Source organism: Athalia rosae, chromosome 3 (assembly GCF_917208135.1).
Source record: "Athalia rosae chromosome 3, iyAthRosa1.1, whole genome shotgun sequence".
In the NCBI taxonomy this organism is placed as follows: Eukaryota; Metazoa; Arthropoda; class Insecta; order Hymenoptera; family Athaliidae; genus Athalia; species Athalia rosae.
In genome coordinates this window covers 17,962,613-17,984,979 of record NC_064028.1, presented here as the reverse complement: position 1 = coordinate 17,984,979, position 22,367 = coordinate 17,962,613, and the positions used below count along the sequence as shown (strand labels likewise).

Sequence of the window (22,367 nt, the reverse complement as noted above, 5' to 3'; positions counted from 1 at the left end):
TGCCTGAAAACTCCGGCCTTTCTTTGCGCGCGCAACACGAATTCTTCGGTTTAAATACCCGGCTCGCATATGACTTCGAATGTCAGCATCCGAACGTGAAATCGTCGAACTATAGAACTAAAGTCTGGCTCTTGTTAATTGTCACTTTTGAAGATCCTGCGGTTTTTTGTATCCAACCACGACCCGGAAAGTAGGAGTTTTTCATCTCATTGTCAGTGATTTTCGAAAGTAGAGATATTTCGTTTTGGATATTCGTACGCTCATAACGCTCGACAATGTCGAAGATTTTTACACCTACCAATCAAATAAGGTTAACCAACGTCGCAGTAGTACGTATGAAAAAAGCAGGAAAGAGATTTGAGATTGCCTGCTATCGAAATAAAGTCGTTTCATGGAGAACCAACTTGTAAGACATCATATTCTTTTGTTCACATCATTAAACCATAATTGTCATTGACCTTCAACGTGGTCACATAACCTAACTAGTTTCAACATTCCAACAACTATCTGTCGAACAACGTTGTTTCAAGGACACGTTATAGATAAGAAGGGTGTTCTTATTTTGGGAATATCGTTGCTTGTTCTAATCATTTTTATTTTGCTGCTTCAAAGATAATATTTCGCATTACTCTTTTCTCATGTATGACTTTAACTCATAGATTATTTGATTCAAATAATCTAATAAAATTCACGCACAATGCAGGGAGAAAGACATAGATGAGGTACTGCAAACGCATACAGTCTTCACAAATGTGTCTAAGGGTCAAGTCGCAAAAAAGGAGGACCTCTTGAAAGCGTTTGGTAAAGATGATCAAACGGAAGTATGTAAGGAGATTCTAACAAAAGGAGAACTGCAAGTGTCGGACAAAGAAAGACAGTCTGCTTTGGATTCAATGTTCAAAGACATAGCCACTACTGTATCCGACAAGTGTGTAAACCCAGAAACAAAGCGTCCCTATCCAATATCAATGATTGAAAAAGCGATGAAAGATGTCCACTTCTCCGTGAAACCCAAGCGTAATGCTAAGCAACAGGCATTGGATGTCATCCCGCAGTTGAAAGCTGTCATGCCTCTAGAGAGAGCCCAAATGCGACTCAGGGTTCTGATATCTGGTAAAGAAGCTCGAAAACTCAGAGAAAAGATTGTCAAACATGCCACAACAGTTGAAAATGAGAACTGGGATGGAGGGAATTTGAATTTGGTTTGTCTTATCGACCCTGGGCAGTATAGAGATATTGATGAGCTGGTAAGAACGGAAACAAAGGGATCAGGAATATTGGAGCTGATCAACTTGAAAGAAATCACCGAAGGTGATGAACTGTTAGAATGATCTCTAACTAAAGGTATTGAGATTTTCATAACATCAAAATCACTGGTGAAATACGGAAGCCAGCTGCTGTTAAGTAGTTCTACTTAACGGTTGAACCTTTAGTAATGAAAGTGAAACAGAGTTGCTATTTTGTTGAACCATTACAAAGATTCCTTGTCCGAAAATCGTGATGCTTTTTCAAAACCAAGTTGATTGTATTTGCTCAATTGTTAGAGTATACAGAATGAGGTTTTTTTTTACTTGAAATCTTAAAAAGATATAGCTGTTTTTTGTGGTTGACGTTTTAAACGCTTTTTTGTACTACTCGAATAATTTACATAATTTAAAGAATTATTACCAGAACTTATGTCCCTATTGATTGAAATCATATAATCTTCTCAAATGACAACCAAACTTTATATAAAAAAGTTGCGTCCTGATTTCTAAGTCCAACATATTTTGAGCCTATAATATACCTGCATTGTTGACCAATTCAGTGTATCGCGAGCTGTTATTGTGTTAAATAAAATGACATTTTTCTAAACTTTTGTTTAATAAATAATATACATACATTGCCTACCTATTGCAGACATAAACTGTTTAACAACGCTGTAATCGGTATGCTCTATTTACACGTTTATTCCTCTATTACATCTCGTCAATTAGCAAAGCTCGACTATACTAGTACTTTACCATTTTCAACAATCATTTATGAAATATCCGTGAATCTATTCAATGAAAATCGTATGTAACATAATTGAGGTTGGATCATTGATCATCCATTGCAAGTTGTGATTACTACACATTTAAAAATAATGTTGGCACGACTCAAAAATGCATTGAACTTGATGTAATTTTTGATATTCATACACTGGATATCAACTACTTTGATACTCTGATAATGTTTTCTAAACCCAGCATTACTCTTGCTGGTTCAACACGACTAATTAAAGAGTGGTATATTTCATGGATTCGTCGGCCTTGAAGAAGATTGTTCCTATGTCTCAAATTCAATTCAGCAGCACACGCTTTTTTGAGGAACGTTTCCTGATTTTCTGCTCATATTCGTTAAATTAAAATTGTGTACGTAGGAACATCTTGAAGAGTGACACAAGTAAATACCCCACTACTTTTCCTCACTGATTTCAGCACGCGGAATATAAATATTTTCAGTACGTTCATCACACTTTGCTGCAATACGGGATATGGTCAAGAGAAAATCTGACAGTCGGTTCAGGTAGGCTTGAGCCTCGCTATCTAGAGCTCCATCTCTCACCAATGGTATCACACTTCTTTCTGCACGTCTGCAGATTGTTTTTGCAACGTGCAAGGAAGCACAAGCCTTGCCTCCACCCTGTGATACAATGAAGGATTTTTCTTAATTTGGCCTCAAGAAAGTATTGTTAGGAAATTATAAGTAAGTAGCTGGACTTACAGGTATAATATAATCTTCTGCTGGGGGTAGTTGATTCGTATACTCGAGAATCCACTCTTCGAGATCTTTGGTGTGCTTATTTTCAAATTGTTTTGTCTTTCCAGGAGTTGATTTAGATATTGCATAATTTAAGTCAAAGAGGACCATCTGTACCCTTTTCAACTTATCTACATAGGGATGTTGGACGTTACTCTCGCATGCGAATTCTCTCGCCAGCCTTGATATAGATGAAAAATTTGCGTTGATTAACCAATTGTTAAATAAAGATTTTTTGTAGCATTACGGTACTCTAATGATTAATGCCAAAGCTCATAACTGAAACTAAAGTTATACTAACCCAATATAGGATGATAGTTCATCTGTTGCTCCGAGAGCATTAAAGATTTGATCATCCTTTGGTTTAATGTCATGGGTATCTATCAAACTATTGGCAGATTCGCCATCCCTCAAAAATACAGCCTCCTGAGGTATAGTTGATGTTGCTCTGTTACTACTGTAGCTGCTACATCTGCTGCTGTTGTGTCATATTTGGAATTGATTACAAATCAGTGTCTGATTGACCAGTGTCTTCGGTTTGAAATTCCAGGACTCCAAATAGGTAAATAATTGACGGGATTAATGTTGACATTTTGGGATTCATTTGACCGCAAAGGAATACCTATTATAAATGTAGGTTATGTCAGCTGATAGAACTTACAAATTTCGAGAAGATGCCGGAATGCTAGCCTTGTATATTAAATTTGTTCTCCGTAATGCAATTCTTATCACCTCCATTCTGAATACTCGCTCAAACTTCTAGAGCAAAAAACTATTTGATCTATTGCAACGCATTCAAATAATTGGTGTATTTTCCACCAGCACCGACAACCAAGTTTTGACTTTTCACCCAAGATGGCTGAGGTTCTCATCAACTTATCACATACTTTTCGTATAGGTATCTGAAAATCTCAATGAACAATTTCCCCCTAGATAATCAATGAATTAGTTGATATATTGGTTACTTGCTTTTCTCCTTATCTTTATTTAAATTTGGTCTTCGCATTATTTCACCCCGTGATCATAGAGCAATGTTACAGGTCAGTGATATGGTTTCACCTCTAGTTTTAAACGCAATAACAATAATTGAACGATAAGTTGATTGGTCACTTTCTAATATCGTTCTGCGTAGTATCTTCATTTGTAACTTAGAACTTGAGTGTATTTATTAAAGTCCAATTAATCCAACATTCCGGTGAGACTGATTCATTTATTTTTCTATAATCTCATAATACGCAAATATTCATTCATTACAATTTGTAAATCATATGTAAAAAGTGATTTACTGCCGCCGAAGTTCTCTAAAAATCTCATTATTATAGTTATCTTTAAGTTAAGAATATCAACATTTCATATACCTACATATAAGCTACCAATATCATTATTTCGTTCAGTATCCCATGTACTTTGGTTCACATTAGACGAAAATTAATTTTCATCTAATGTTACAAATTGTGCGGCAACAGGTGTTTATCTGACTCAGGAAGATTGAATTTAAAAGAATATTTCGTAAATTTTTATTTCAATCGAGCTTCCAGATATCTTCTAATAATGGACTGTTCTGAAGTACAATATCTTCCGATGTTTGTGATCAGTACGTATTTATCGATATTATTTTGCACACGAGAGCCCCAAATTTTAATTGGTTTTTAACTTCATCTCAATCTGTTATTCCCGCTATTTATAATCTGCAAAACACGTAATCGACTGTCTGCCGCTTCTGTTTTACATTAATTATTTTTCGTTGATTGGCTGCAATCTTAATTATGTGCTCAATTTCTTCATGACCGCACATCATTACAATTATAACAATACATCCTAACTACAGGTGTCGTACTTGAAAAATACGAACTTTACAACATGTATAGAAAAGTTATTTTAAGTCAACCCTGAGGACTGAGAACTATATATTTCGAATTTTTGAGCGCAGTTTCTATTTCTATTTGCTAAGATCAGAACGGGGCGATGTTCTTCTTTGAATTTTAAAACATTTCCGTAAACGTTTGTGTAAAACGTACATCTAAATTGTTGAGTTTTATACAAACATGAATTGTGCTTCAGATTATCCAACTTTACAAATGGTAAACGAAGTTAAAGAAAAATTTATCCTGCATTGGAATTATCGGGGATTTACGAAATTACCGGAAGTAGTAAGGAACTACGGGGCTCACATCGAAGAAGTTTATTTGAAATATAATCTCCTCAGTAATCTGCCACTATGGATTGCCGAAATGTCAAACATTACCAACTTGTATCTCCATGGCAACCAGATTGAAACTGTGCCTGATGAACTAGGGGAAGTAACTCATTTAACTACCCTTGACTTAGGTAACAATAAATTGAAAACTTTACCCCCACGTATTGGAAAGCTTCAAAAGTTAAAGGTGCTTTTACTGAACGAAAACTCAATGAGAATTCTACCATCAGGTGAGTTCTAATTTCTAGAAGTCATAGGTTCAAAGTTCATGATGGGAAAACTTCCACTCTGATTGAACTATTCTGTCTGGTTTGTTAGAGATAAACAGATTGAAAAATCTTGAGACATTGTCTGTGTCTGGAAATAAGTTAGTAGCATTGCCAGAATGGTTGGGCTATCTTCCCAGTTTACAGGAATTGATAGCAGACCACAATTGCCTTATTGAAATTCCAAATAGCTTGACTTTGGCCCCCAACCTTTCTACAATTTCCATCTGCTCCAACAGGTTGTATAAAATTGAAGCTGTTTAACATCACGCTCATAAATATTACCATTTATTTCAAACGTTCCTTCTTAATTTCATACAGATTGCAACACTTACCATTGAATGGATTTCTGGCGGCACCTTGTATACAGTTCGATAATAATTCCAATTTAAATTATCTTTCGATACCTGTAAGCTATCAATTAAGTCAACAAAATCATAGCTTTCAAAATCCAAGGGACATTCTAGCATACAGGTATACTACCTTGCTTCAACTTGATCGATGTATAAAACAATACAACTTCACAAATCAGAGTCACAAAAAATCTGTTGTACCTTCAGAAAAAAATACAAAAGAAATTATTACTATCATATGATCCAGATGCTCTAGGGTTGTAAGCAATGATGATGGTTTCTGGATAAAGTCCAAGCTGAGCATTCACCTCAAAGTAGAAATCTTGGGTCAAGACGGTAAGGACACGACTATCCTCAAACTACCTCGACAACTTGTTACTGTTCATAATATTGACGAGAGCAGTATTCCCTCATTGATGGAGCTTGCGCTGCGAGATATTTATTGTGAAAGGTAACAGTAGAACTGATTCGTGTAACTATGCTGCAAAATTAGCACTGCTTGGTTTACTTCTAGGTATAATCATACCTTAGTAATTGATCATACTACACTGAAAGTAGAGGTAAACCGAGCTGTGATAGACCGGCATAATGAGTGCTTAGAACTCACAAGATACCTGAATGATTTATTGAAAAACGGGCCAATTAGTATTTGCTTGGGCATCCAATGTCAACAACCAATTTTCACTGAAGCTTGGATTACAGTCAACTGTGACCCGACGACTACTTTTCTTCGAATCTCTACATTTTGTAGTAGAAAGTATGTGAGATTCATTTTAGACTCACCTAAATATGGACGATAATATTATTGATTAATTTTGTCACATTTTCAGGTGTGCTTTAAATCTTACCACACAGACAGATGCACCCAGAGAAAACAGACGATGGTATATTATTTGAAATAAAAATATCTTCAGTATAAATGATTGCTTTTCTAATCAAAGTCATATTAAATCATCAAGGAATTGATTATGTGAAAAGAATTAGAGTGCCAATAACGGTATTCCACCAGAATATTTTAAGCGATTTATTATGTACAAGAATTTCAGAAGTGCAAACAGATTAATGAAGATTATATTTCAAGCTTAGATATTGGAACAATATTAAGTGTTTTGATATATCTTGTCGCGATAAATGTCAATTATACTACTGACTATAAAATTAACCAAGTGAGCTCATATTGACAGTGTTCGGTATTTCGGTATTTATCAAATATGGCGTACGTGGTTCTGTAGGCCATTGTTATACTGGCAAAAATCTATTACGAGTGAGGCAGTTATTCCACCATGAGTTAGGTAGTAATTAATATCTTTCATTTCTGTTTGTGGAATCTTGGAAAGTTAACCATAGAAAAATAGGTATTTACCTAGTTTTAGCTCCGTTGTATAGACAGGCAACCGATACAGCTCAATTGGCATAATTGGAATTTGTGCCTAACCAATTGCTCGATACATTCTCAGTTGTAATATTTACATTTTAAGTTATCTCAGTCAGTTCCAAAGGCAAATTTCTGTTTGAACAATAATCAAACAAGCCAAGCTAAGCAATTAAAAAGTCGAGCGCTTGGTCCCTGTCAATATTGCACCTAAGCAATGCGGAGGATGCCTGATCCTCTGGAAATCCAAGGTCCCTTAATGTGCGCAAATTTTGATAGTAAAGTTTTGCTTTTTCTTGATCATACTCTGTCAAAGCTAATACTTTCTCTGCGTCGTCACCTGGTATACCAAATTCTTCTAAAGACTGAATTGCTAAAAGATACTCAACCACTTTTTTATTGTCATGACCACCGAGGTCTCGAATTGCTCTCGCTGCCCTTGCTAATGGGAATCCCATGTCACTGAGGTGTTTTGCTAACTTTTGATCATCCTCTGAAAGATCTGGCAATGGATTTGATAATCCGGAATGAGTTGAGCTTGGGGAAGTACTGAATTTTGATGAAGAGGGATCCGTGTCACAATTTGGACTCTCGAGATCCGGCCAAGGCTTCCAATTCTGAAAGACAAAAGAATCTATTTTTGATATTTCATAAGGATTCATGTTAACATCTAGTCACTGACTAGGTGTTTCTAAATTATATACAGTCGACTAAAATTCCTAAATTATATTGTGTACCTCCATAATTGGCCTGGCAAGTTCTCTCTGAAGTTCTTGTACTATGGTAGGGATGCTAGGATGATTAGAATTAGTGTGTTTATCGTTTTCTGTGTTTTCATCAGCTTCACTCTTCTTGTGTTCCTTATTTCCTTCACTTTGATCCACAGGATCTAATGTAAGTTCTGTCAAGATGCTTTCAAGTTTGATAGGAGGTGTAACCCACCTGGACGATGGTTGCAGGACCTATGAAAAAAATATGGACATCTAAAATGAAAAGTTGAAGAGAAGAACAGCAAAAGACAGAAAAGTAAAAAGTTTCCCATTCTTCCTAATCACATTAGTCCCACAACCCCAGCTAACCTGTGCTAATTCTTCCATGTCGTTTATTGTCTTTAATTCCATGTTATCAAATGGACTGCTTGTATCATTGTCAAAGTCAGCAAGGTCTAATCCATTGGATGTTGTTATGTATTGTAGTAGTTCATTGGGTGGTGGAGATAGAGGTTGCGGTGTGAGTATCGTTGTTTCGGGAGCTGGAGCTACCTTAACACTTGATTGGTTCACCGGGTCTGACTGAGCAGGTAGAGGTGGCGTTTCTTCATTTTCCTTTTTCTTTTTTTCGATTAAACGAGCTAAGCGAGCTTCGTTCATCACTGTTCTGGCTTTGCGCCATTCTGTCATCTAGACGAATTAAATATAAAAGTCAGTATCCCGGGCATAAATTAGATGTAAACAATTTCAACTTTATTTTAACTGATTGTGAGCCACTTACCTTGTCAATGACCACTTTCTCTAAGCTGAAGTCATACGTGTACTTTGAAACATCGGGTAATTTATTGTTATAAGCCACTGGCAAGGCGATTTTCCGAGGTGGTTTGTATGCCTCTGCGATTTTCACATGAACTCCATCCATATAAGATGCAACAGAGTCACATTGTGCCGAGATTGTTGGCCTTGACATAATTGTTAGGGTTTGCAAAATAGTGAATGATATATTGATCAGCAATTCATCATCCCATCATTTGTAATACCTTCACCATAGCAACATTTAGGATTTGGAAAATTCATCGAATAATGTTACAATATCTGTGAGCTAATTTATTTCTGTGTTGCTCAAAGCTTAGGTACATCCATAACCTCACGAGCAAACAGTTTCTTGTATAATCTTTGTATTCACACAACCTATAGTTTATATTGTCTGTCATTCGTTACGCACCATAAAACACTTTGGAATATTTTACATCTAAAGAAAATTTTCTGTGTATTTTCACATTAGCTCAGTAGCAAAGTTTTTGTTCCGCGAAATTTGACATCTCGTCAGCTGATTGCAGCCACGGCGAACGTGACTCGCTTTTACGTGAGCCAATCGAGAGAATTCATACCTCTATACCTCCGATTCATACCATGCTCGTCAACGTGCATGTATGTATAGGGGCTACAGTTATTTGAACTTGAATGAGTGAACTTCAATCTAGCTCACACGTGATTCGGCAGCGCTGAAAAATTATAAGGTAACAATAACTGAACACTTATCTTAACAGGTATATACAAATATATTTATTAGTGTAAACATTACACAACATCGTTATAACATCAATAACAATTCACCAAATACAGATTTATTTGGTTGGATCGAGATTCAGAAGTGGAGACACTGGACTTCTCGATCGAATCACACTAAAATTATTGTACGGTTTTGTACTATGGACTAATGTATATTACAGTCTAAAAATAAATTATTCCAATATACACTTTTCATCGTGATTTTTATTTGATTGTCAGTTAGTGTCAAATAATTTTGGGGCAACACGGATAGAGCTAGTCAAACGCGACCGTATGTGACAAAAATCATTCATCAACTAAGAAGCGAAAGACTCTCTATGTCGCCAGCAAATGAAACATTGGATAGTAGTGGGTAGTCGTATTTTGAACAATAATTTTTACCAAGTCATGTCATACTTTTATGAATTGTTTGAATCAACTTTTCCTATGACTCAGGGCATAGCAGTAATGAGTTTAATCGAATGTTATATGTATGGTTTCACAGCTATGACAAACATGATTTTGGAATCATTTAGATGATCTCATACCACTAAACTATATTAAAAAATTGCTCAATACCTATTACACTTTGATGTTAATGAGATAACTGCAAACTTGTCTTAGTCGCACTTTTTGGTAGATCTTGCTGCTGTTGCTCTTCTATGTCCTTTGTCTTAGTGGTATGATTGGATTCTGAACTTTGTTCAAGTCGTTTTATTTCCAGTGATTTCATGTAAGCAAGGAACGAAGTCCACATTAGACTGCAGATGCTCACATAGACAACTCTATTTCTTTCAGGGATTACGGTGAAATTAATCGTCTGGAGAATTGGCCAGACAAATATTCCAGTCTGAAAATAATAGTAAATAATATGAGGTGAGATTTTGGAAATTCAAAGATCGGGTTAGCAAGAGCTGAGGAAACTCGATTTATACCTTATAAGTTGGTAAGAACTTCTCTTTCACTTCTTTTATACATTCATCGACTGGTTTGAATTCAAGGAGATTAATTCCAAAGAAGAAGCAGCACATGGCAGCTGGCCCATAAGTAACTTGTTCCACAAGTGCCTGTAGTTCGAAAAATAATTTACTTTTTCAGTACTATAAGGAAAACCTGAACAAACGCACCTTTATGATTCCTGACTTGAGATCAGATTTGGGCCAGACATAGGAAGCAAATTTAATCCAGCAGAAAAGAGTGGGTGCAACAAAGAAGCCTCCATACAAGCTGAACCTTAATGCCTGCATGTAACTTATTTCATCTTTACCAATGAACTTCTGTTGGATCAAACTTGCTGTGGGCCATATTACGGTGTAGGATGCCATTCCCCGAATAACCGGATATTTGGTACTGACCTCACGGAACTTCATCAGAAGAACCCTCATGGCTATAAACAGGTGCTGAAAACATCTTTCATTTAATTACAACACAAAAAATGAAGAAAAGAACTGTATACAGTTATAATCCAGAATGTTACAGAGTGGTTTATCGTAACCATAGACAAACTTCGGACACATACTCAGCAGGAGTAGTTCACTTTTGCAGTGACAATTGCGACAAAGTCAGTTTTGTAAATTTGATCTAACAACTTTTAACTTACATCAACTTCGCATGTCCCGGATTGGTACTGGTATTACCCTCTTTGGGCGTTACAATGCTGAAACATGAGTGAGACCTTGAGTCAGCAGTGGGTAAAATCAAAAGAATGAATCGTTCATAATTTTGGTTTGAAAGTTTGAAACTATAATAGGTATCACTAGCGTCACGCAGTTTCCATTTACCACAGAAGCAGCCAGTTGGAAATACGTCTGAACTTTGGACGTTGGTTGATGGTCATATGAAATTAGATCATTGTCAAATCAAATATTAATAATTTGGTGAATAGAACTGCAGAAGACGTGCGCATATTATTGGTGTGTTATCTACGTTTGATATCCTAGATAGCACTAACATGCAGACCTTCACTGGTGGAAAATACCGAAAATGCATTCTGTGGTGGTGAAACAATTATCTCGATTTAACTGTCCTTGAATAATATCTACCTATAGTCTCAGCTCATACTCGTGACATTTTACAGAGACTCTCGACACAGTGACAACGAAGTTACACAATGTCACTGACCACAGACCTGACGGTCGCGCCGCGACTGAAACACGGACCAGTCCTTATTCTGTGACTGAAACGTTGTCACAAAGTAGGGGCACAGGTAGGGGTAAAGCAAAGTTTAGTTTCCTCGAGTAATTTTAGGGACACGGAAGCAGTAAGCCATGCGCGTACAATACATCTATGCATACATACCAATGAATACTGCGCCTATGAGTATGAGTACAGATCGTGGACGTATGAATATAGAGCGTACCTAGCGCGTACCAAAGAGTATAGGAGTCCTATAATCTTTGGCGCGTACTAGCGTGCGGCTGTTCGTGGCGTGCTCAGCTTCTCCGCTAGTAATTCATACTTATACATTCAATTTTATAACGTCATCAGTGATATTATATTTAAATCACGAGGGCTCGTGCCGACGTGAAGCTTTTGGTAAAGCTGTTGGTCTTTTCCAATGAGGCGTCGTACGTGTATGTGTAGCGGGGATGATTCTTTTCGAGATAAATTAATTAAGACTCAGAGTAATGGTTCACTTATGGTCTTACAATTTATTTGTATAACAGATAACAGATACAATAATCGTTTTTATACACTCTTATGCACCTTATTAATTTTTTATTTTCGTAGAAACGAACGCTTTGTTTACAAATTTAACAAGAAGATACTCAAAAAGGTAGACAGGGTGTACCCATTTCTGTAATTCTTACAACTGTTTTCTCTCATAAAATACTTCAAAATCGTAACATAGCCCTCCTACAGACTCAGTACACTAAGTCAATGGCACCTGCACAAAAGTAGCCGTAATGGGCGCCAACCAACTGCGTCATGATCCAAAGTCGTAAGATTAGTACAGTCAAAAAATCTTGTGAAGTCTTTGTTTGAGTCCCTTGAATTTCTCACAACGGCATGTGCAGACATGATTTTAGGTAATTTTACTTTACAATTTTACTTTACAATTTCTATGGAGGTACTAATATTTGCTAATCCTATCAAGATATGGAATCTTTGAAAACGTGGCGTCAGCCAATGCTATAAGTTAGCATTAATTGTCTAAAAATATACGTTTATAGGCAGCTTGGTAATTTTTGGGTACACAACATACCCAAAAAGCGTTTGAAATCGAGCCATTCAATTAGTGTATCAGAGCTGAAGACGTCGCATTGGCCCGCAATTCAATTTCTTACGTGGTATGTGGATATATACATATTATTAGGTCAGATGTAACCGGCGATGATTTTTACCAAGAGCTATCGTGTCGCCGGGTTCGATTCACATCGAGAGATCTGCCGAGTAGAACTTATAATGTATCTGATTAAATTGGAACAGCTCAATAGATCGTAGTATGGAACTGTCAAGTAGTTCATATACATATATCACTTCTCAATTTGCCGCTATGTCAAAGAGGTCACAGATTCCTTCGTTTTCACCAAGGTGAAACTGATAGTCCTTTTCTCCAGGTGGCGGACTCAATCTCACTAAAGGTCCGCAAACTGAAACAATTTACATTGGTTATGAGCAAAGGTGAATCGTGATAGATTGGTCATTAATAAGTAGATGCAGGTCAATGATAATTTGTGATAAATGGATAGATCAAATTTTGCAGGGTTGCTTCTACACTTACAGTCGGAATACAATTCATCCAGTAGATCCAAATCTGTCCTGATAATGTCTAAAACGTAAAAAAAGTAAGTAAATTCGTTTATATCTACCAATTGCACGATGAAATTCTATGAGGATGGAATCTGCTCATTTTACCTGAAGTCGCTACATCACTAAGTATGATCTTGGCTTCTAGTAATTCTTCTTCTTCTTCTTCTTCATCCGATAAGACAGGGTCTGCCTTGCTGGTTCCTCTAGGTGGCCTGAATATCAATTAAAAAATACGTGAGATTTTCGTGTTTCGTGAGATCATTTTCTTACTCTAAAAAACAAAATGTGAAACTGAATTGATCAACAAGGTCATTGATATTTCGGAAATCATCAAATTTTTAAGAAATTACAGAATAGATTCCTTTCATGGAGAATTATAGGGTCTAATCCAAATGAGCAAATCTAAACTCACGATCGCTCATCCCCAAAAGAAGTCCCACCATTAGTATTCGCTCTTTGCAGGTCAGAAATGTGAACTTATCATTTCTGATGCGAAAAGAGCATAGAACTATCAACTTAAAATTTTTTGAAACTGTTTTTGTCATACTTTTCTAGGCTACACTCAAATCATTGCTACTAGTTTCTTACCTTCCAACTTTTCTTTTTGGCTTGGATTCCTCCTTCTTATCGTTGCTATCCTTTTCTCTTTTTACACCTTTAGATTCCTCTTGGAGCCTTGCTTCTAGTACTTTGTTATCATACGATTCGGCTAGCTCTGGCTGAATCATGTACACTTTAATTTCTTCCGATGTACTTTTCATGAATATTTCATAATTTATATCTTTTGCCTTGCTCTCACCATCTTCTATTGCCTGTAATTCCAAAAACCAAATCCAGTGCTATTTGCTGTCTTTAAAGATTAGAATATCATACAATGGAGTAATGAGGCCACTATCTTTACCTTTGCAATATTAGGTACAATTAGCTGTGTGTCCGGGGGAGCTTGAATACCTAATATCAATTCATTTTTGAACCTTTCCTTGACATCTTCATATGTGATGTAGGCATATTTTTTGTTTGTTAAATCAGATTCAATATTCTTGATGCTCTGTTGAATCCACTGTGTGTGTGTATCTAGTAACTGCTCATGCTCTTCTAGTTTTTGTATTTCATCTCTAAGTTCAGTAAGTTTTTCACCAACTTCTTGAGTGTTACAACCAGGTCCCGCACCCCTGATAAGTTCAAGTTGTTCAAATTATGGCTATGTAATTTAGTGACCACCACATAGATTTGTTAGAAACAATTAGGTTCCATTAATGAAATTTCACCGACTATGACTTACTTCCATTGTATACTATTTTTGCTTTTTTTTTCTATCAGTCCAATCCCTTCGAGCACATTAGTGATGTCGTATATTCGCCTTTTTTGTCGTACCTCCAGTATATCAGCAGCCTAAACAATCAGCATCGAAGAGTTAGCGCAGGATTGTAATGCGGCTGGGGGAATTCAGTCTCCGTTAAGGATTCACTACGATGTTTAGTTTCCACCGTTTGTGTGAGATAATTGTAACAGACTTTAGTCTATTGATAATTGAACGAATTAGTTTTTTTCATTGAGGATAATCTCGAATTTCCGATGTATTACGACGCGACAATAAAAGTATATACAGGTTAGGTATGTAGCACAGTAATGATTAGAAATCGCGGTATAACACCGTTTAGTATCATCTAAAACTTCCTTGTGAATGCTGCGATTAGGCACTGCGAATTACCCTACAATTATTGTCAAGAGTTTGTAGCGCAAAAATTTATTCAGTATCTAGACGCATGAGTAGAGTTCTTTCAAAATTCCCGCAAGGGGATAATCCAGGAGTGAAGTAATGCTGCTCGTGACAAGTTAACCTAGTTCGGTTGTTGACTTTAACTCCATTGAATATTGAAATGTCTTACCACTTTCAGATCCAATACGCCATCCTTGGCCTTTTGCAACAATGTAACGAATCTTGTTGTTAATAATCCGAGTGATTTTTCGAACCTACTCTGCTGATTGTCTGCCATTTTAAAAGGCCGTTGTCAAAATTTTCAAAACCTATAACACTCCCCTTCGAAATTGCCGCACCAGCAACACGCCATCACTGGAGTGGCTGGTGAGAAGCTCGAGTTCAAATTAAAGAGGGCGTCCCTGTAGTGGGGCAAGTTCGAAGCGTTAGTAACTGAGCGCATATTAGACAGCTTGGCTTCGTGTAATTAGAGAAACTTAATTTAATTTTTTTGATATCAAAGATAATTACATCGTATTTTTTTTTCGCGGAGTGTGATTTCGCTCGGAGGGATTATCGGAGCATGTAATAAAAAGTGTTCATACAATGCGCAGCTTCCGGAACGTTGAATTCACCAATTCACCAATCACCAAGCTGTGTCTAGGAGCGCGAACAACTTAGGAATATATTTACGTTGTGTACGTTCCATTCGTAGCAGCGGTAGCAGTTTCCGAGCCGTTGTCCAGGCCCTCCTTAAATTCGAAGTGCTTCTATTGTTACAAATGGTCAAATGGGACTCGAATTCTTGGAAGATCGAGTCACCGGATAGCAGGTAGTTTGTGATTCGAGATGATCCTTAGAAAATCTCTCGGTATAGCATTTAAGTGATGGGTAATCGGGGATTTCGATGAAGAAATTCTGATCAATTACCATTAGTTTTTTTCTATTTCAACTTACAGCTGGCAATTTTATATCGTAGGGAATCTCATGCACTACAATTGAATAGCAGGTAAATAGAGAGGTCATTGAGAAATCTGAATCATAAATATTGACGAGATCGGCGGCAATCGTAGAAGCAATCATAATAGTATCTACGTCACAATGTGTGTAAATCAGCAAATACAATTGATATTTTTCGAAATGAAATCATTTCAGATTAAGTGCTTACCTTTGATCATTTTATTTAGTGAACGCATTGATATTGAACATGTTAATCAGAATGGGCCAATTAGTTAATTAGCTGGCTAATTGTGATCTACATTCAATTTTGTTATCACATGGTTGTATAAACGCCGCAGCAAGTATGAAATATCTTTTTTTGTTATTAGAAATGAATTGTCAACTTGGGCAACGATTTGAAAGAAAAAACGTGCACCAGTAGCAAATCTGGTAAATAATTATCTTCCGCTTCAGATGATTGCGGTATCGAGATTTTCGAGATGATCTCGAATTGGATCTATGAACTTTTAGCGGTGAATGTACTCCAATATGGCGAATAACGACAAAGGACGCAGAAAGTGGGGAGGAATTTCACAAGGTAATTTAAAAAAAAAATTGAAATAACAGAAATACTATATTGTCGTGTAAGTGTATAAAATTATGATAGGTTATTCAAATTATTGTGATACCGATTAGCTGAACGGACCAAAATTTTCTTCAATTTTTTGGTTAACATTATTTGAAAACTAACCTCACAAAACAAGCTAACCTAAAAATTGTAATCAGACAGGACCACTATGAAGGATTGTTTCCCAAAATACGTGGCCTTCGCCGATTAAAAATAGTACGTCTTCGGAGTTAATACGAATGTCTTTTAAAATCATCATTTATTTTAACCATACGCGTATTTGATTACATAACTATTTTATTTCGATATTATCGTTAATACGACCTGTACGTAATGTCATTTGTCGCTCGTTACTGTATGTCAACAGCTATTTGTACACTTTATTTATTTTGGTTCATTTCCTCTCTCAACCATTATTCTATTTCTTTGATCTTCCAAGTTCATTATTTTTCAAATTTTCACTCAAGTCCCTACAGATCTTTTCTCACCATTATTACCCTGATTCATTTCGAACATTTCGTTTCACCATATAATTTGAGATTGCAACAGAAAACTCACTCGGGATGAAATCGGAAATTCGTTAACGTGTGGTGTACTTTTTGCTCTGAATAGTTTTATTTCTAAATACATCGTTCAGTTTCTGCATTATATTGCATGAACTGTCTCTGGTGTTCAATGCACTTGAGGTATACCTTTCACTTTTCATTCACTCATTGCACGAGGTGTGTAATTGATTACAGTCCAGAAAACTATCCAGTCGTGTAATAACAAAAAATACTAGTCCCCTTACAACTCACACGTCATAACTTTCAGTTCTTATAAACTCGTGTATTTCATTCAAAAAACGATCTTACCTAAGCTACTATAAATATGTTGGATATAGTAATACAAACTAAATACTAGTCCAACATCTGCTGAAAATACAGTAAAAATATAATGCCCTGTCGTAAAGATTACCTGAGAATGGCACAGGCTGAAATTTGTTATATTACTTTGCATGTCCTTGTGGAAATCCTTTATTTATGCGGTCTCATTTTCAAGGGAAAATAAATTTGTATAGATTTTATCTTGATATCTCTAAAGATATCAATTATAGTTCAACTACGATGAGACTAAACGTGAAAACTCAGTTGGAATTATTGATGATAATTACAATTGAGCTGATAACTATTTAATGACAACAATACTCTACATGCAATATTTTTCTTTTATTTTCAACTCACTGACTGAGGTTCAAGTCTTATTTGATGATACCAATGTTTGGTGACCATGTCTAAATGTTATGTCATCAATAATTACTAACAACTGATAAAATTTATTCATCGATCTGCAGTGTCTTATGCTGTCTTATATAATTATATTTATTTATAGTAGATACTTATGGAAAAGTGAATGTTATCTTTAACAGTGCAAATACAGCCAAATTTGCTGCTACATCAGAATATATTGACATTGAGTTTAATTTTAATTTTCAGATAATATAGTAGCTTCTGAATTAGAAAAGAGCAGATCAACGGTAATGCGTGGCGGTGCAAGCCGGGCCCCTCCTCAGGAAATCTACAGACCTGGGAGTGGTCCTTTACGTAAATCAGGACCAAGTTCCGATGATTTTGACAGTGAGAATAATCCACAAGATAAACCTAAACTGCCATCTCATCATTATCGTCCAAAGCAACAGCAGTTCAATAACCCACATACGATGCAGAATGATGTCCCTTCACCCCAAATTGTGTACTTATCCGATAAAATCAATGATATGCGTTTGAAGTATAGAAACAATACTAATGACCAGAGTCATGCATCATCTACAAATAATCATCTCGGAGGAGATTCACGCAAAAAAAATAAAAAACCTGAACAACCGCTGTACGTGCCAAAAAAGGTTAAGGAGTCATTAGCTGAACGTGAGGTGGCTAACAGGTGAATATATTCAGATCATTAATTAGAAATCTTGAGATTGAGTATATATCTCTCATCACATACAAATCAGTTTCCTGCAGTTTTTCCCTGTCTTTTCAAATGTCCAGATTATATTTTTCACCGCAAGTTATCCCCATGGAATTTATTCTTATACTGTGAATGTTCTGAATTCGCTGTGCAGATCTCCAGTGCATGTAGCTTGGGAACGGGAGCGAGAGAGGGAAGAAAACAGAGATTGGGATACTCATTCAAACCGCAGCCATAGAAATGAGAGCCATCAGAATCGTACGGGTAGTTATTGTCATGGCGCTGGTGGAGGAAGTCGAGGCAGTGGGAGGGATGACCACGGGAGACGTGGGGGAGGAAACCGACGTAATCGAAACACTAGTGAATGTGAAGAACGTTGGAGAGCCGAATCACCATCTTTGGCAAGAAATTACGGAAATAGACGGGACAATCACCGAGAGATCAGACAGGTGAGGAAATTCAAATCCATACTTCTTTAGAGTGTGATGAAATAGTTCAACTCTATCTTGTTTGAATATCTTGCAAATTGTTTCATATCAAATTTCTTCTATCAATTATTCGCACAGGGCTCAGAACCTCTTATAGTTTCCCCAACTGGGACGGGAGATCCTAATCGTACTCGAGACACACGAAGTGTAGAACCAATTGGATATCCCGAAAAATTTCAGGGAAAACCACCTTCTGGACGAAGAGGAAGTAGCAAAAATAATTCTATGCTTAGAATGAGCAATTTCGACCTGCTACCTCCGAGATTGCAGAAGAAATTTCTAGACAAAAATGGGTTAATCCCTGTACAAAATAGTTACATTGGTACAACTTCAGAAGATACACAGTGGGATGGAAGCACGGTTACTTATCAAGTACAATTCTTTCTACTATGTCTTTGGCAACGACTTTTGTGGTCTATGATTTGATCAATTTTGTTATTTACTATTTGTCTTTACTTATAAAAACCTTGTAGGGTACTTCTGGGTATAACTATTCACCTGTGATTCATCATTCACAAACGATGCAGCATCTACCACCGACTGGGTCCTTACCACCTCAGCAAAATTGGTCAAACACTATTCCTGCTCGTACCCGTGGCAGAGGAAGACTAAGGCCAGAAGAAATGGATAATCAGGCTCCAATGTTTAGATCGGTAACACCAGATCAATTCTCTGCACCGAATTCTCGGCCACAGACTCCCACTCAGGAATACATGAATCGGTAACGCACTAAGATGCTAAATTAATAAACACACTGCTCACTTCGAAAAATAAAGCACACGTTTTGAATAGTCATTTGCTCACCAAGTAGAAGGACACTCGGACATAATGCTGAATCCTTCCATTTAGATCCTACGATCGACGTGGTAGTAACAGTACCATGTATACAAGTGTGGAAAGTCTGAGTCGCACAGATAGTTCAATGATGCCTCCTCCACCACCTCCAGCAATATCACCTGCAATTTCAGCACACATTGGGAACAGAGTCCAACCATCTCCGGACTATCAAAAGCATAGAAGAGGGGCGACGTCTCCAACTGTGCCTCAACACCAGGCTTATCAGCCGTAATAAAAACTCATGCTTGTTTTTTCACCTATTGTGATTGATTTTACTATGCAATCTTAATTGGATTTTTTCTTTATAGGCAACGCAGTAATAACAACTCGTACCAGTCAAATGCGTCTCAGGAGAAATTAAATGATAAACAGACACTGAATCTTAGCCCGTCAAAGACTGAAACATTTAGTCCTTTGTCAGATATGTCATCAGATCATATATTGGTGAGTCAAATACCGTGCTCTCACTGTCCATTGTACGACATACGGATTCGAAAAACTATGTTTCACATCCTTAGGATTGGAGCGAAGAAGTTGAATTGGATGAGAAACTTGGGACTGAACATTTGAGCCGCAGTTCTTCGGTGATCAGCCTTCGTGACAATGCCAGTGGTGTGTCTGGTAGTCAGATCTCTGCGGGAGGCACTGGTGGTCGCAATCGAAGCAGGAAAAAGAAACACGACAAACGGCACAGCACTGACAGGTAAAACATTTTGTTGTGAATCGGGTAGATTTAATCCAATTGATTTGGCGTTAATTGTTATTCCTCATTTTTATTATTGAACATTTTGTGTTCGAAGGAGCATGAGTAGAGATAAAACCAGAGAAAATAGTAGGGAACGTCATAAAAATGAGCAGAATAGAGAGAATGACAACTATAACAACAATCAGAAAATTACTGGCAGTAACAGAAGATACAATAGAATTCATAGACCGTCAAATAATAGTCAGCGAAGTCGTGAGCCGAGCGTGGAAAGAAATTTCAGAGGAGGTAGTCGAAATCCGGATGACTTTCATAGGAACAGGTAGTTAAATAAATATTCAGAAATATGACCCATTATTTGCTAGAGCCATAGTCATTTTTAATTGAGTTATCGCGATTTTTCTAGAATGCCAGATTCGCATACGGATGAGAATTGGAGGGTAGGTAGAAAGCCTTCAATATGCGATTCAGAAGATGGTCGACCTCCTGCATCTACACCACAAATCAGTCATCTACAATCAACGCATTCTGCTCAGCAATCAACTTCTCCACCTAGTTCTGTTTTGCATCATAATAATTCTCAGCCAAGTTTCAATAGTGCTCAGCCACCTGGCGTCTTGGTTCTACCTGAGACGAGTCAATCACCACCAAACGCAACTCAGGCTAGACAGATTTCTTCACAGCAACAGCGAACTCTCTTTGATCCCAATAATCCTAACAAACCTATCATCATCACCTCTCCAGGCAGTCGAGCTGCTTTGCCAAGGTAACTTAAATTTATGCATATCGATAATTGGATTTTAATGAATACACGTTAACTTATCGGTACTCTTTCTGGTCATCAGAGAGAATGACGGTTCAGTTCAGCCCTCCAGTGTTCCTGTATTCCAGTCTCATCCTGGAAGTCCAGGTCATGGCTTCCAGGCACCACAGATGGACAGTATGCCACCTACATATGTTACTGATCAGTATGGAAATATGAGACCACCTTGGTATAATCCTCATTCTGAAAGGTGAGCCAATACCTAATTCTTCGAATGATCTCGGAGCTTGAAAGTGAGGTAAATTTAATTCACTTGTGTTTATTTATTACCAGTTTTCGATCAGCCAAAAGCCCCTGTCTACTTCTGGATATCAACAGAGCAGATCTAGAGTTACAATGGATATTAAGTTCTGGTGGTTTCACAACAAGCTGGGAGCGGCTATCCTATATTCGTCGGTTTTTACAAGAAAGTTTGCAAACTTTACTCGAAACGGACATTAAATTTTGTCAAGCGGAAAATGTTGAGCAACACTTTTGGAAAATACTATTCTATAATATGATTGAGATGTTACGGAAGGGTATGCCTAAAGAGAACTCTGAAGGTCGTGAACATTATAAAAAAATAATGATTGATATAATTGACGAGGGGACGGTATACCTAGAAAATCTTCTAACCGTCCTTGAGAACACCTATAAATTCAAATTGGATACGTTTCTGGCATCTTCATCGCCACCCAAAGGTCTTGGATTTGTTGGCTTGGCTTTGGTCAGTGCACAGAAAATATTTCTATATCTAGGAGACCTAGCTAGATACAAGGAACAGGTTAACGAAACTAACAACTACGGAAAATCTAGGCAGTAAGTATGCGAGATTCAATATTTTCTAATTATCTTCAACTTTTTTCTTCACTTACCTAATAACATAATCCACCACTCTATAGGTGGTACGTAAAAGCACAGCAGATAAATCCCAAAAATGGAAGGCCCTATAACCAGTTGGCCCTGCTGGCCCACTATGCTGTAAGTTTAAGAATATCTCTACCGTCTTCTAATAAATCGGCGATGCTACATCACGAAGTATTTACTTATGTAACTGTTTTTCTTTCGCAGAGACGAAAATTAGATGCAGTTTACTTTTACATGCGTTCTCTGATGGCGTCGAACCCGTTCCACTCCGCCAGGGAAAGTCTAATAGCTCTTTTTGATGAAAACAGAAAAAAGGTGAGTCGAGTTTATATTACGTTATAAAACATTTACCGAAATCTACGCATAATATATATAATGCTATTATTAACAAGTGAATCTTTTTTTTTTGCTCCCAGTATCTACATTATGTAAGTAAAATTGAATTTTTTGTGTGAAATTCCCATAGATATTGCT

At 36.9% G+C, this 22,367-nt stretch overlaps 7 protein-coding genes across 16 annotated transcripts in view; 3 read left to right on the top strand and 4 right to left on the bottom strand.

The window, feature by feature from the left end:
* Positions 1-94: 94 nt before the first annotated feature.
* LOC105690621 (ribosome maturation protein SBDS) lies at positions 95-1,854 on the top strand. The gene is made up of 2 exons (XM_012408588.3): positions 95-406; positions 704-1,854. The coding sequence occupies exons 1-2, from the start codon at positions 276-278 to the stop codon at positions 1,329-1,331; spliced, it is 759 nt and encodes a 252-aa protein (XP_012264011.1). The 5' UTR covers positions 95-275; the 3' UTR covers positions 1,332-1,854.
* A 79-nt stretch (positions 1,855-1,933) lies between these two features.
* Positions 1,934-3,818, bottom strand: LOC105690625 (corrinoid adenosyltransferase MMAB-like). The gene is made up of 4 exons (XM_012408603.3): positions 3,443-3,818; positions 3,083-3,259; positions 2,746-2,962; positions 1,934-2,664 (listed from the first exon to the last, which is right to left on the bottom strand). The coding sequence occupies exons 1-4, from the start codon at positions 3,517-3,519 to the stop codon at positions 2,437-2,439; spliced, it is 699 nt and encodes a 232-aa protein (XP_012264026.2). The 5' UTR covers positions 3,520-3,818; the 3' UTR covers positions 1,934-2,436.
* Positions 3,684-6,517, top strand: LOC105690601 (leucine-rich repeat-containing protein 28-like). 4 transcript variants are annotated; one of them, XM_048652717.1, is made up of 7 exons: positions 3,684-3,821; positions 4,843-5,208; positions 5,297-5,483; positions 5,566-5,718; positions 5,845-6,048; positions 6,112-6,354; positions 6,428-6,517. In XM_048652717.1, the coding sequence occupies exons 2-7, from the start codon at positions 4,860-4,862 to the stop codon at positions 6,492-6,494; spliced, it is 1,203 nt and encodes a 400-aa protein (XP_048508674.1). In that variant the 5' UTR covers positions 3,684-3,821; positions 4,843-4,859; the 3' UTR covers positions 6,495-6,517. The 4 variants fall into 4 exon arrangements, with proteins under 4 accessions (XP_048508674.1, XP_012263975.2, XP_012263966.2 ...); XM_012408552.3 differs by lacking the exon at positions 3,684-3,821 and adding an exon at positions 3,852-3,976; XM_012408543.3 differs by lacking the exon at positions 3,684-3,821 and adding an exon at positions 3,983-4,375.
* An 89-nt stretch (positions 6,518-6,606) lies between these two features.
* Positions 6,607-9,071, bottom strand: LOC105690615 (ubiquitin-associated protein 1). The gene is made up of 4 exons (XM_012408575.3): positions 8,461-9,071; positions 8,049-8,369; positions 7,707-7,931; positions 6,607-7,586 (listed from the first exon to the last, which is right to left on the bottom strand). The coding sequence occupies exons 1-4, from the start codon at positions 8,647-8,649 to the stop codon at positions 7,134-7,136; spliced, it is 1,188 nt and encodes a 395-aa protein (XP_012263998.2). The 5' UTR covers positions 8,650-9,071; the 3' UTR covers positions 6,607-7,133.
* A 151-nt stretch (positions 9,072-9,222) lies between these two features.
* Positions 9,223-11,628, bottom strand: LOC105690632 (mpv17-like protein). 5 transcript variants are annotated; one of them, XM_048652720.1, is made up of 5 exons: positions 11,529-11,628; positions 10,831-10,887; positions 10,358-10,630; positions 10,166-10,297; positions 9,223-10,080 (listed from the first exon to the last, which is right to left on the bottom strand). In XM_048652720.1, exons 3-5 carry the CDS (start codon positions 10,613-10,615, stop codon positions 9,826-9,828), a joined length of 645 nt encoding a protein of 214 aa, XP_048508677.1. In that variant the 5' UTR covers positions 10,616-10,630; positions 10,831-10,887; positions 11,529-11,628; the 3' UTR covers positions 9,223-9,825. The 5 variants fall into 5 exon arrangements, with proteins under 5 accessions (XP_048508677.1, XP_012264063.2, XP_012264038.2 ...); XM_012408640.3 differs by lacking the exon at positions 11,529-11,628 and adding an exon at positions 11,190-11,490; XM_012408615.3 differs by lacking the exon at positions 11,529-11,628 and adding an exon at positions 11,273-11,489.
* Positions 11,629-11,855: 227 nt separating this feature from the next.
* On the bottom strand, positions 11,856-15,107 carry LOC105690473 (transcription factor E2F5-like). The gene is made up of 7 exons (XM_012408262.3): positions 14,873-15,107; positions 14,266-14,375; positions 13,885-14,155; positions 13,572-13,795; positions 13,089-13,195; positions 12,955-13,002; positions 11,856-12,823 (listed from the first exon to the last, which is right to left on the bottom strand). The coding sequence occupies exons 1-7, from the start codon at positions 14,978-14,980 to the stop codon at positions 12,714-12,716; spliced, it is 978 nt and encodes a 325-aa protein (XP_012263685.2). The 5' UTR covers positions 14,981-15,107; the 3' UTR covers positions 11,856-12,713.
* A 150-nt stretch (positions 15,108-15,257) lies between these two features.
* LOC105690697 (telomerase-binding protein EST1A) overlaps positions 15,258-22,367 on the top strand; it is a 109,992-nt gene continuing 102,882 nt past the window's right edge. The window contains exons 1-15 of one of the 3 annotated variants that reach the window (XM_020854981.2): positions 15,258-16,219; positions 17,725-18,169; positions 18,351-18,645; positions 18,763-19,056; positions 19,158-19,405; positions 19,534-19,749; positions 19,830-19,965; positions 20,040-20,224; positions 20,322-20,546; positions 20,631-20,990; positions 21,070-21,237; positions 21,321-21,845; positions 21,929-22,007; positions 22,098-22,208; positions 22,310-22,321. In XM_020854981.2, coding sequence (XP_020710640.2) covers positions 16,159-16,219; positions 17,725-18,169; positions 18,351-18,645; positions 18,763-19,056; positions 19,158-19,405; positions 19,534-19,749; positions 19,830-19,965; positions 20,040-20,224; positions 20,322-20,546; positions 20,631-20,990; positions 21,070-21,237; positions 21,321-21,845; positions 21,929-22,007; positions 22,098-22,208; positions 22,310-22,321 — 3,360 coding nt within the window. In that variant the 5' untranslated portion in view covers positions 15,258-16,158. Of the gene's footprint in view, positions 16,220-16,249; positions 16,466-17,724; positions 18,170-18,350; positions 18,646-18,762; positions 19,057-19,157; positions 19,406-19,533; positions 19,750-19,829; positions 19,966-20,039; positions 20,225-20,321; positions 20,547-20,630; positions 20,991-21,069; positions 21,238-21,320; positions 21,846-21,928; positions 22,008-22,097; positions 22,209-22,309; positions 22,322-22,367 lie in introns of those variants that run through there. The other 2 variants (XM_048652708.1, XM_020854985.2) reach the window with 2 other exon arrangements.